This window comes from Triticum aestivum, chromosome 5B (genome assembly GCF_018294505.1).
Source record: "Triticum aestivum cultivar Chinese Spring chromosome 5B, IWGSC CS RefSeq v2.1, whole genome shotgun sequence".
Lineage (NCBI taxonomy): Eukaryota > Viridiplantae > Streptophyta > Magnoliopsida > Poales > Poaceae > Triticum > Triticum aestivum.
The window spans coordinates 223,541,005-223,554,567 of record NC_057807.1 but is presented as its reverse complement, the minus strand read 5'-3'; the positions used below and the strand labels follow the sequence as shown (position 1 = coordinate 223,554,567).

The window sequence follows — 13,563 nt, the reverse complement described above, 5'->3', positions numbered from 1 at the left end:
AGATCTCATGCTCCAACACAGCACTCGACACGTGAGGTCACCAGTTCAATCGACAGCTCACTGAATGGATCAAGGCGACTTAGTCGACACCGAAGTACCGACGCGGGCGTTCAGTCTTGCAGAAGACACTCATGAAGACACGAAGCTCAGAGAAGATTTAACTTCAACCTACTTTTCACTCATACCTTAATCCATTCGGGGGCTACTGATGAGGATACAGACCTGGGGTAGGGTCATAGGCCTGACCTATACGCCCTACCCAAGGTCACTACCCTAGAAGATAAAAGGACCAACAGATGGCAGGGAAGCGTCAGTCGAACACGTCGAGTGCAATCCACTCGACGACCACATCACTCGGAAGTCCTCCTCGCTACCGTCACTCGACCATATGAAGAGTCACTCAACCATATCGAAGACCAAGAGTTAGAAGGACCCGCAATGGTCGGACGTTCACTCCTTAGTCTTTATAAGCATTAACAACACTTAAGGTTGGCGTTACCAGTAACGCCCCTTACTTTATGTACATTAAGCCCCTTGTAATGGAGGTGGGCAGGGGTCCTGGCGCACTCTATATAAGCCACCCCCCTCCTCTTGGACAAGGGTTGGCACCCCCTGTAATATCACACACATAATCCAATCGACCGCCTCCGGGCACCGAGAGGTAGGGCTGTTACTTCCTCCGAGAAGGGCCTGAACTCGTAAAACTCGTGTGTACACCTTCGCCATAGCTGAGATCTTGCCTCTCCATACCTACCCCCCTTTCTACTGTCAGCCTTAGAACCACGACACTTACCCATTGAGACTAGCAAGTTGAGAATTGCCGGGCCACGCTTTTGTGCACCGTAGTGATCGTGTTATCATCCTTGTGCCATAAGTCTCTCCCGTGCATATCATATATACTTGTCTCATATCATACTCGGCTCGAGCATCAAGCATAGAGAAAAAAAGAAGAAAATCTTTTAGAAAGTGGAGCAACAAAGAGCTTGTAAGCAATAGAGTTGAGCCATTTGCATAGTTATATCATCTTGGTCATCGCATATATACCATAGTTGGGATTGAAGACGGCACGGTTCTCTCTTAGGTAGGTGCACAAGCGTATCTTGCCCATTTTAGCAATCGAGCTAGTCTCTCTCGAGCATTCGCACAACAAGAGCATTTTCCATGGTTGCACATTTTGAGCTCACTACTTGGTTGTGCGGATCCCATCTATCTTCCGTGCGTGTGCACCTAGTGATACCTTTGGGTTTGATCTATTTGCTTTACTTGCATTTTTGTGAACCTTCTCAACCTTATCGATATCTTGACTAACATTTGCTTGAAATTTTTGCCACCATCCTAACCGAGCTACTCCATAAGCCTCTTACTTGTAGGTGTGAGAAACAAACCCGGTTCCAATTCTCCTATTGTGGCATTACATTGAGTGACACTTGTTACATCTTCAATCCTCGGAGAAGGTAACTTTGGTATTGTTCTCTCATTTTCCTACTCACCCAACTTGGTTATGATGGATAGGCCAAACTCGTCGTCGAACCAACTTTTCGAGGAGCAAGGTGATGATTCTGGCTTCATCTCCAAGAACCACTTCTTCATCGCGCAACGAGCGCTTCATCAAGAAAACGTCGCATTGGGCGAACGCTTGGAGCAACTCGCCTCCGACCTTCGTCAAAACATCGACGAAAAATTCAGAACCCAAATGTAAGAGCTCCGCAACATGATCGTGCGACGCCCGTCTTCCTCATCCGCTTCTTCAAGATGGCGCCACTCAAGTCACCGTACAAGCCGGCAATCTTCGGACTACTCCTCTTATGATGCAAGTCCACCACGAGCTCGCCCTCCTCGACGTGATCATCATCAAGATCACCAAGCTCAAGAAAATCCATTCCGTGGCAATGGCTTACAAGACCGAGTTCGAGCACGTGAACGGATGCGACACCAAGTCCCTCAAGGAGCAATGGAGCAAGAGCAAATACCTCCACAAGTACCACATCAAGAACCTCAAGACGGTGATGCACTTCGACAAGCACAAGAGCGCCGTGAAGCAAAAGCACTTGAAGCTCAACGCACACTCGCCGATGCCACTAGAGCCGTCGAAGACCGCAACCGCCAAGTGCAAGAACAAGAGGAAGCTTTTTGTCGCAAGATACAAGAAGAAGTCGCACGACGCGAAGAGCAACAAGAAAGGCGCAACCAAGCGCACATTCCTCGTCCTCCAAGATAAGAGAGACACCAAGTGGAACAAGTGCTTCAAGACCCTCCTCCACGCCAAGAGCGGCATCACAAGGAACGAGCATTTGAGGACTTTCCAAGGCAAGAGCGATATCACAACCGCTATCAAGATGAAGAACTCCGCTACGGCAAGCTCAAGTTCACCATGCCAAAGTTCTCCGGAAGCAATGATCCCGAAGAATATCTCTCTTGGGCATTGAAGGTGGACAAGATTTTTTGCCTCCACAACTACGATGAAGAAAAGAAGATCGCCATGGCTCCCTCGAGTTCCAAGACTACGTCCTCATTTGGTGGGAACAAGTGATCGAGCGACGACATACAAGAGGTGAACCACCAATCACAACTTGGAAAGCAATGAAAGAAGTGATGAGAGCCCGCTTTGTGCCTACTCACTACACTCGAGATCTTTTCAAGAAGTTGCAACTCCTCAAGCAAGGCACAAAGACGGTGGAAGAATACTACCAAGAAATGGAGATCGCCATGATACGAGCCAATGTCAAGGAAGATGACGAGCAAACAATGGCACGCTCTTGAACGGCCTCAACCACCCAATCAAGCGGATCGCCGACTTCCAACCATACTCCAACCTTCTTGAGCTAGTTCATCAAGCGACCAAGGCCGAGCGACAAGTGCAAGATGACTTCAAATACGCCAAGTACTCGTCCAAGACCTACAGCTCCTACTCTCAAGCTCCCGCAACTTCAGCACCTCCTACATCAACTCGAGCATCACCAAGTACCGGTGACAAGTCAAGTTCCAAGCAAGTGGTACCTTCCTCGACTCGTCCTTAGGCAAGCACCTACAAATCCAAGACTCCTTCATCTTCGGCGCCTCCCAATGACCCCGTCAAGACAAGTTCAATCAAGTGCTTCACATGTGGCGGCCGAGGTCACAAGTCCTTCCAATGCACCAACAAGCAAACAATGATCTTCAATGATGACGGAACATACGACTCGATGAGTAAAGAAGAAATGGAGGCCATTGAGCACGTGGCCATGCACCGGCGCGTGAACAAAGATGAAGATAGTCAAGTCTTTTGTGACAACGATTCAAGTCCCTCTCTCGTGGTCTCCAAGGTCTTGACGCTCCAACACCACCAAGAAGAAGACCAGCGGTGCCACATCTTCCACACCAAGGCCGGCATCAATGGAAGGTCCGTCAAGGTCATCATCGATGGAGGTAGTTGCCACAATTTGGCAAGTGAAGAACTATGCTCCAAGCTTCAATTGGTCAAGAATAAGCATCCGCACCCTTACAAGGTTCAATGGCTAAGTGACTCCGGCACTATCCGAGTTGAGCATATGGTCCAAGTCTCCTTCAAAATTGGTGCATATGAGGACACTTTGGAGTGTGATGTGGTCCCAATGACCGTTTTTCACCTCCTTCTTGGTCGACCATGGCAATTCGACCGTGGTGTCATCCACAATGGGCGTACCAATCACTATAGCTTCAAGATGAAAGGGAAGGAATATGTGCTATGACCTATGTCTCCTAGTCAAGTGATAGCCGACAAGCAAGCCACACATCATGGAGAGAAGAGTGAGAAAGTGATCCGCCCAAATGTGAGTGAGAGCCACAAGCCAAACTTGAGCGCCTCTTCGCCTAGAGAGAAAAACCTCATACTATTTGCCACAAAAAGTGAGATGAGAGAAGTCTGTGAGAACCCATCGAGTGTGATGCACTTTGTCCTTGTGTGCAAGGATGGAGAACCAAAAACTAACACCTCTCACGAGCTACCTGTGGTATTTCAATCTCTTTTGCAGGAATTTCAAGATGTTTTCTCCGATGAGCTACCTCCGGGTCTACCTCCTCTTCGAGGCATTGAGCATCGAATCGACCTCATCCCCGGCGCACCTCTTCCAAACAAGGCTCCCTACCGCGTCAACCCCGAAGAAACAAAGGAGATCCAACAGCAAGTACAACAACTCATCGACAACGTTCATGTACGTGAAAGTTTAAGCCCTTGTGTCGTTCCCGTTATAATTGTGCCCAAGCAAGACGGTTGTTTTCGCATGTGCTCGGATTGTAGACCTATCAATGCTATTACCGTTCGTTATAGGCATCCCATTCCTCACTTAGATGATATGCTTGATGAACTTAGCGGTGCCACCATTTTCTCAAAAATTGATCTTAAAAGTGGTTATTATCAAATCCGCATACAAGAAGGTGATGAATGGAAAACCGCTTTCAAAACTAAATTTGGCTTGTACGAGTGGTTGGTTATGCCTATGGGTTTATCGGAAGCTCCTGGTACATTCATGCGTCTTATGCATTTTGTGCTTTGACCTTACATTGGAGTTTTGTTGTGGTTTACTTTGATGATATCCTTGTCTTTAGCAAATCCATGAAAGAGCATCTAAGTCATGTTAGGGCTGTTTTACAAACTCTTCGCAAGGAACGTCTTTATGCCAACATGAAAAAGTGCATGTTTGGTGTTGACAAGCTTGTTTTCTTGGGATTCGTTGTGTTCTTCCAAGGGTGTACATGTTGATGACTCTAAAATTGAAGCAATTAAAACTTGGCCCCAACCCACCAATTTGCAACAAGTGCGCAGTTTTCTTGGCCTCGCGGGTTTTTATCATCGCTTTGTGAAAGATTTTAGCACTATTGCCGCTCCTTTGCATGCTTTGAGTAAGAAGAACGCTCCTTCTGTTTGGGGACCTTCGCAATCAACCGCTTTTGATGAGCTCAAGTCTTTGCTTACCCATGCTCCGATTCTTGCTTTACCAAACTTTGACAAAACTTTTGAGGTTCATTGCGATGCAAGTGGTACCGGAATTGGTGGAGTTTTGATGCAAGAAAAACGAGCTATTGCATATTTTAGTGAAAAACTTTTCGGTGCTCAACTTAACTATCCCATCTATGACAAATAATTGTTTGCTTTAGTGCGTGTGTTACATGTGTGGGAGCATTACCTTAGACCGCATGAGTTTGTCATACATACCGATCATGAAACACTTAAATATCTTAAAGGTCAAACCAAGTTGAATAAACGGCATGCTAAATGGAGTGAATTCATCGAATCTTTTCCCTATGTGATAAAGCACATTAAGGGCAAAGAAAACGTGGTGGTGGATGCCCTTTCCCGCAAATGCATGTTACTTACTCAACTTGAATTGAATGTAGTTGGATTTGATCATATCAAAGATTTGTATGAGGGTGATGTGACTTTTGCTACTCCTTATGCTAAGTATGTGACGTATACTTCTTGGGAAAGATATTATATCAAAGATGGTTATCTTATGAGAGCTAACAAACTATGCATTCCCGAGTCTTCTCTTCGTTTGCTCCTTTTGCAAGAGGCTCATGGAGGCGGACTCATGGGACACTTTGGACGCGACAAGACTTTCGCCACGCTCTCCAAGAACTATTATTGGCCCAAGATGTTTTGCGATGTCACCCGCTTCACCAACCGGTGCTCTACATGTTGCAAAGCTAAGTCACACTCTCAATCCCATGGTTTACATATGCCTTTACCTATTCCACATCAACCTTGGGAAGACATTAGCATGGATTTTGTGCTTGGATTACCTAGGACTCAAAATGGCAAGGATTCCGTTTTTGTTATTGTGGACCGATTCTCTAAAATGGCTCATTTTATTCCATGCAATAAGATAGAGGACGCTTCACATGTTGCCAATCTCTTTTGTAGGGAAATCTTGAGGTTGCACGGCGTGCCAAAGACAATTGTGTTGGATCGAGACGTCAAGTTCTTAAGATACTTTTGGAAGACGCTATGCGCCAAGCTCGGGATCAAGCTACTATTCTCCACGGCCTATCATCCTCAAACCGATGGCCAAACGGAAGTCACCAACCGGACGCTTGCAACTCTTCTACGCGTGTTGATCAAGAAGAACATCAAGGAGTGGGAGGAGTGCCTACCCATCGCCGAGTACGCCTACAACCGCGCAAGACACTCTACAACCGACAAGTCCCCCTTCGAGGTCGTCTACGGTTTCAACCCTTTGTCGCCATTGGACATCCTTCCTCTACCGCTTCAAGAACGAACAAACATGGACGCAAGTGCAAGAGCCGCCTACCTCAAGAAGATGCATGAAGAAACACGTTCCATGATCGAGCGCCAAGTGCAACGCCTCACCGCCAAGCTCAACATCAACAAGTCTCCGATGGTGTTCCAATCGGGTGATCAAGTATGGATACATCTCCGCAAAGACCGCTTCCCCAAGGAGCACAAGTCCAAGCTACTCCCAAGAGCCGACGGACCATTCAAGGTGATCGCACGCTACAATGACAACGCCTACAAGGTTGACATCCCACACGACAAGTACAACGTTAGCGACATCTTCAACGTCAAAGACTTGGCCAAGTACCATGGTGATGAAGAGCACGATCCGTGGACGGATCTCTCCCAAGGGGGGGAAGATGATGCGGAGCATCCCTCAACTACTCGCACTGACACTCCATCACCACCGCAAGCACCGAGTGGACTAATGACAAGAGCACGTGTATGCGTCATCGAGAACGAGGTTGATTCTCTCCTCTTCGAGTTTCATTCGGTTTCACTTGAGAATGGGATTCTACCTCAAAGAGAGACACTATGCGTTCTTAGGTACATTGGAGATCGTCGTGAGGAAGCAAGGAGGAAGACCCAAGCACCCATGGAGCAAGAGGAGGAAGGAGAGGACAAGAAGAACGAAGAAGGAAGCACGGAGGAGAAACCTCTAGACACCCCGGGTGCCCGGCCTCCCGAACCCCGGGTGCCCGGCCTCACCACCTGGGAGCTGCCCCGGCTCGCTCCGGGTGCCCGGCCCCTTAGCCTCTGGGTGCCCGGGCCCTCTGCTCCCAACCGTTGGCCGCCCCACCGGGTGCCCGGGCCTGGGACCCCCGGGTGCCTGGCCCCTCCCAGCCGCCCGCCTCCAGCCGAGCCCCTGCACGGGCCGGGTGCCCGGACCCTTCGCCCCCGGGTGCCCGGGCGAACCTGATGATGGCCCTGACCGGTCCGGGTGCCCGGACCCCATGACCCCGGGTGCCCGGACGAAACCGTGGGCGTGCGTGCCTCCTCGGGGCTTTGCCCTTGTATCCTCCCTCCTCCCTCATTTCGTCCCTAAACTATATAAGGGCATCTTCTAGTTCATTTGTAGGGTTAGCAAAGATATTAGAACACAAAAGAGGGCTTTGCTCATCTTCCTCCTTTAGGAGATCTAGACCTCCACTTGGAGAAGCTCCTCTTGGAGATCAAACCCTCCTCTTGGAGAAGATCCTCTTTGGATGCAAGACCTCACCTAGTGAGAAGACCTTTACCCTAGTGTTATTCCCCTTGGATTGATCTTGTAATCTTGTGGATCTCATGTATGCTACTCTAGTGGATGTGATATTTGGGTTTGTTTGAGAGTTTTTGTTCTTGTGTTCTTGAGTGTTTTTCCTCCTTTTCCCCCTCCAAGTGTGAAAAGATCCCACCTAGGGTTTGACCCTACAACAGGCGGGCTACGACCCCGACGAGACACAAAGACAGGACGGCCGAGGGGCGTTCACGCCGACCACCTTTGATCAAGATCAGGCGGCCTTCATGCATGATCAGGTCGGCCTGGACCTGGACGGCTTTCCACTCGACCACGAGTTTCCGAAGGACTACGGACAAGAGGAACAGAACGAGTGCAACATCGAAGGGGAGCCTTTGTTCGAGGACGAGCTCGCCAACCAAGCCGGCGGGGCGAAGCTGAAGCGCAAGAGCAAGCGGACCAAGGCATACACGGCGGCCGTGGACAAGCTTCTTTGTGAGTGTTGGAGAGACATTGGGCAAGACCCCAAGACGGGCGCCGAACAAAAGGCATCAACCTTTTGGATTCATGTCCACCGTGAGTTCCATGAGCACAAGAAGTTTCCATCGTACCAAGTAGTAAGCACGCGCGGGTGGGTGTCCATTTCGAAGCTATGTAGGGTGATCCAACAAGAGTGCAACAAGTTTTGTGCCACTCTTGAGAGCGTCAAGACCCGCCCCATGAGCGGCATCGGCATGCAAGACATGGTATGCTAGCAAGCCGCCCTCTTTTGTGTCATTCCGTTTATGCTTGCGTGTTCATTTGCACACCATTTTTCCAATGTGCTTGCATGAAATACATTTGTAGGCATTTCAAGCTTTGGAGGCATTCAAGGTCCAACACAGTGGCAAGTGCTTCAACATCTTCCATTGCTTTAGCGTCATCAAAGATGAGGAGAAGTTCAAGGCGCAATATGCCACCCTCAAGTCGCGTGGGGGGAAGCAAGCCGTGGAGGAGGTTGGGGACGGCGAGAAGGCATGACCGCGGGGGAAGACCAACTCCAAGGAGGACAAGCGGGATGCGGCGTCCAACGCCTTGATCGCTAGCCTGGAGGGCATGATGAGCAAGAAGGACTAAAGGGAGGAGGAGCGTCGGCGATACAAAGAACAAATGAACGCCTTCATGGAGATCCAAAGGAGGAGGCTTGAGATGGAGGCGGAGAAGCAAGCCAAGATGCTTGAGATGGAGGCGGAGAAGCAAGGCAAGATGGTAGAGATCGAGGCCGCCCACACCAAGACCAAGGCGAAAGAACTGGCTCTCGCAAGCATGATGACCGGGGTGAGATCATGAAGGTGGATCTCAACACCATGTCACCAAGGAAGAGGCCGTGGTTCGAGAAGATGCAGGCCGACATGCTCAAGTTTGACGACGAGTGACCTATGGCGGCGAGCGCCATCCTTTTTTTTATGCCGGCATGACCACGAGGCCGCGCGTGGTCGAACTCAAGTCCCACCCCCTTTTTGTGTGCTGGCATATGTGCCGGCGGCTGGCGAGTGCGCCAACATGAACTGTGTGGTGTTATTTTGAAGCTGGCATGATACCGGCATTTGCTTCGGGCAACGATATGGCCGCTAGCATGATCTATGGCAGTGAGCCATTTTCACAAATTGTGTGCGAATATGAAATGGGTCGGCGCACTACAAATCCAAATCTAAAACAGGACGGATGGCCGACCCAAACGGACAAAAATCAGACAAAAGCGCCATCCGTTTGGGGTCGCCCCGTTGGAGTTGCTCTAATTTCTATAACAACTCCTCAAAAAGACCGTAAAACATAGTATCTCTAACAAATATCAGGGATGGCAGTACGCCTTTATAACGGTAAAATGGATAAACGTCACCACAAACGCAAATTCTCAATTAAATACTTCCAGGTACATTCAAGAGACCTCTTAAAAAAAACAAGCTACAGCACAAATTCTCAAATATATAACCTTGGTCCTTTTATCAGTAGTACTAGTATTATATCTTGACTTGGTTGTGCTGGACAATATTTCAGCGGACCAGATAACCAGTGTAACTAAACAAAAGAACAAACATAAACCTTTCGTGCTCAATTTATTTTTCATTTTGAACCTTGCCGCGGCTAAGAATTTGCATGTTCACCAGGTCACCGATGTCGGCCAGGGAGGCCACCTCCACCAGGCTTGCGGATGAAGGTGTTTTTATTTTTCGGCTTGGGTATGTCGTGGATATCCAGCACTTGCATTGTCCTCTGTTTTTTCGCTGCAAAAAGGCCGCAGAAATACCAAAAGGGGGAACATGTCAAAAACTTGGTGCCACTATACTTGAAGACAATGAGAAGGAAATTGATTTCATCCACTGTGTTCATGGCAAATTGAAGGGGAAATACAAGTAGGTATATCAATGAAATTAATACCATTTTGTGCTTCCTGGTAATTTTCTTGAAGCCTCTTTCTGGCTGAATCGAGCTTCTCGTCCAAATGATTATCCTTCTGCTCCCTCATCGCCCTCTGCAAACCATATTTGCGAATATCAAACTGGGTGTATAGGACCGTGGGTACAGTTTAGCAAGAAATAAGCAGAGAAAAAACTTCCCTCGCTTTTTTTAACTGGAGAAAAACCTCTACTTTCATTGGTATCATGCCATTTGGTTCACTAAAAGTCAAAACAAGTTCTTGTTCCCGGCTACTTTGCATGATAAGGTGAATGATTAATGGATGGTGCAGCTTTATTTTTATGTTTTAACAAATGGCAACATCTTCAGCCCACGCTGGTTGACACGCTCCAGCAGTGGCAAATCTAGAAAGCAAATGGAGGATGCCTCGTGTGAACATGTGTTGGGCTGGGCTGGGCCTTGAGATTAGGGGCTGACGGGAGAACTTCTTCCGCTACTACTACTATTCTGAACAAAAACAAGTGCACGACCTCTGTACAACGATGAATGAACTGATTAAAATTATCGAAAGGATGATCTGGTTAGGCTTACAGCTGGAGCAGATGACGAAGTAGTTGAATAGTTATTGCCATTGTTCTGCTTCGTATGATACGTAGGAGCTGGGCTTGCTCTATGCCTCTCCAGTGTCGACTCGAACCCATTGTTATTCCTAGACCGCTCTGAACTCAAACCACCTTGGGTCCAAACAATGAAACGAAGTTTCAGTTGGCACATTATTACGTCTTGAAATAGCTTCACATATAAACTCTAAGAACAGATGGGGACTCACTGTGCCTCTGTGGTGGGCTGGGCGTATACTTGAAGTCTGAAACCTGCAAACAAAGGTGTCCATCTTAGAAGTTGTAGACAAAGGACATGCTAAACCAAAACATGTCAATCAAATGAGCAATTTCATGTTATATAGTTAGCTCATTTCTTCACCCTTTCTAAGACCTAGGAAAGTGTGGTTACCATGTAGCAAAGTTGTGGTTTGTTTGGTAAACTAGCAGAAAAAATGGGCTAGAAACATTTTTGGCATAATACTACCCACCAAATGGAAGGATCTGTTTCCGCATTACAGAAAAGCTAAAGTTTGTCGTGAGCTTAATTATCATCATTCCAAAGCAAGAACCAAAACACCAGTCTCCATTAGTGTGGAACGACATGTTTGGATTGTGGAAGAATAGGCTACCCGGGCATTTTGGTAGCTTTTGCCTTGAGTCTTCTCAGGAGAGTCACCATCAGCTGCCACCATGAATTATCAATCGAAATTATCACTGGAAAACAAAATAAATACATAGAACTGTGGAACTGAGCACGATGCCTTACTTAGGATCGAATTTCCACCGTCACCACCAGAGTTGTGGAGCCGCACCCAGCCGTCCACTATCTCCTTCCATTTCCTTCACAGACGCGCATAGCACAAAATACACAAAAACCAAAACACAATTAGAAGGCACTTCTACCTTGGCATTTTTATGACACAAATTTAGCAATATACTCTGGCTTGTTGTTCTTCACCTGACGAGCAGCTTCACTAACTGCCGGACGTCACCCGAAGGGTGCTTGCGCAGGCCATTCACATGTCGGCCGATGTCCGTCTCCTGCACAACCAGAAACACAAGGGGTTTCACTCCTGATAGTGGTCAAGCTGCTTCCACAAGTACCCTCGAAAAAAGCTGCTTCCACAAGCAAAAGCAACCAGCTAACTAATCCTTCCCTTCGTAAGGCAGACAAAACTTTTAAAAGGAAGGACAGAAAAAGTAAAGATCACCTGGAGAGCCTTGTAGGTGATGTCCATGTCTGCCAGGTTCTGCAGCAGGCTCACGAGCTCCTCCTCCGACTGTGACGAAACCATACAAAGGTACAGTTTGCAACAGAAGAAGTGAGCTTTCCCGAGCAAAATCGTACTGATTCCAAACCGGTAAACACGAGATCTTTTCAAGGACCTGGTCGGGGTCCTCCAAGAAATCCTTGATCGCCAGGATCTTGCTCTCCAAGCCGCCGCCCTCGTCGGTCTCCTCCTCCAGGCCGAGGCCATCCACGTCGGCCACCTCCTCCTCCTCCTCCTCCTCCTCCTGCCAGGCCGGAGAAGCGGCCTCGGCCGGCTGACGCGGCGGCTGCGGTGGACTCTCGGGGGCATCGCAATTGCGGCAGCGGGCCCCGGCGTAGAGCCGCTCCACGATCCCGTCACGACGCGCGCGGAGGTCGGCTGGCGCGGCCGCGGCGAGCGCGGCATCGACGAGGTCCCACACGTCTCCGCCCCCGAAGGCGGCGAGCGCGCGCCGGAGGCGACCGTCGGCGTCCATCCGCTCGCCCTGATAGTCAACACCCACGAACTCCGATAAGGCAACCCGGCGCGCACCACCGAAACACTACGTTCCGATCGCTACGCAGACGGACTACGCGGCCCCGCCGCCGAGTGGAGCGCAGCCATGTGAGGGACGGATTGGTGGTGGGAGGCGGCGATTTGGATTGGAGGAGGTAGAATGGGGCCGCGATTGGGGAAATTGGACGCGAGCGTTGTCTGGATCCGGTAAGCGAGCTCGCGGACCCGCTAAGGGCGTGATGGTGGTGGTTGGTTAAAGGTTGGCATATCGGTCGGGTAATTAGAATAAAATAAATATAATTGCGTTTGGTTTACTATTTTAGTGATCTAAATACTCTTAATATTTCTTTATATTCTTTATAGAGGAAGTATTGCTGTAATTTTCTTTGGTGGGCGTCATTTTTTCTTCAAGAATATTGACAAAGGACCCCGCAAAAAAAAGAATATTGACAAGGGAATGCGGCACTTCCTTTGAGCTGTTGGACCTCTAGTTCGACTTGAGCATGTCGGCTTTTGGTCTCCTCCAGTTTCAACCACGTCGTCTTGGACGAGGTGTAAATTATACCTATTATTAAAAGAAGAAGTATTTCTTATCATCATAATTTTGTATTCCCTTCGTCCGAAAATACTTGTCATCAAAATGAATAAAAAAAGATGTATATAAAACTAAAATACATCTAAATACATCATCTTTTATCCATTTTGATGACAAGTATTTCCGTGTTTTTCAAGTGGGCTCTTGCATGGACACCTAAGGCCCATAACAAAGCTGTTTATGTACCCCGGTCGAGTAGAAGACTGATTCAACCACATTCATCTTTGTTAATATAGATCGCGCGGACACACACGTTCTTGTCTCCTCCCCTACCCCACCAAAAAAAACAAGCCAACTTCCACGGATCCTCCAATGAAGCGCTCGGCGCCGTCGAGGTCCAGGTGCCGGTGTCGCGGTTCAGCGCCGGTGGGAGTTTGTGATGGTGTGGCACCACCAGCCGTCGGCGAAGAGTTTGCCTAACGTATAGCGACGGCGCGCTCCGAGTAGCCAACAGCCATTGACGCCGATCTCGCCGCCTCTCTTCTTCACCACCGCCGTGCGCATCTTGACGAATCTGTCAGCGGCGGCCGTCATTTACTTACGTCCCGGAGCTACTTGAGTATGGTGACGACCAAGGCCATGTCGGGGCGGACCCTGGCCTTCGAGTGGCCTCCTCTCCCCCGCAACCCTCCTGCCCATTGACGCATCGATGCTACCTGCTTTCCGCCACCAGGGCCCTGGCCCTCGAGTGGCCTCCTCTCCTCCACAAACCTCCTGCTCATCGACGCATCGACACT

General features: G+C 48.8%; 1 protein-coding gene across 1 annotated transcript; it reads right to left on the bottom strand.

Annotated features, from left to right (window-relative positions):
• Positions 1 to 9,341: 9,341 nt before the first annotated feature.
• On the bottom strand, positions 9,342 to 12,454 carry LOC123111098 (probable mediator of RNA polymerase II transcription subunit 26c). Its single transcript, XM_044531784.1, has 9 exons — positions 11,852 to 12,454; positions 11,677 to 11,745; positions 11,424 to 11,506; positions 11,232 to 11,305; positions 11,095 to 11,147; positions 10,693 to 10,735; positions 10,455 to 10,597; positions 9,885 to 9,978; positions 9,342 to 9,730 (listed from the first exon to the last, which is right to left on the bottom strand). Exons 1-9 carry the CDS (start codon positions 12,209 to 12,211, stop codon positions 9,615 to 9,617), a joined length of 1,035 nt encoding a protein of 344 aa, XP_044387719.1. The 5' UTR covers positions 12,212 to 12,454; the 3' UTR covers positions 9,342 to 9,614.
• Between the last annotated feature and the right edge of the window lie 1,109 nt (positions 12,455 to 13,563).

Excerpts from the sequence above, each read along its gene's own strand:
- LOC123111098 (XM_044531784.1), bottom strand. The coding sequence starts at position 12,211 with ATGGACGCCGACGGTCGCCTCCGGCGCGCGCTCGCCGCCTTCGGGGGC. Across the intron at positions 11,306-11,423 it reads TTAGTGAAGCTGCTCGTCAG|GAAATGGAAGGAGATAGTGG; the intron begins GTGAAGAACAAC and ends GCGTCTGTGAAG. Across the intron at positions 9,731-9,884 it reads TTACCAGGAAGCACAAAATG|CGAAAAAACAGAGGACAATG; the intron begins GTATTAATTTCA and ends GCCTTTTTGCAG.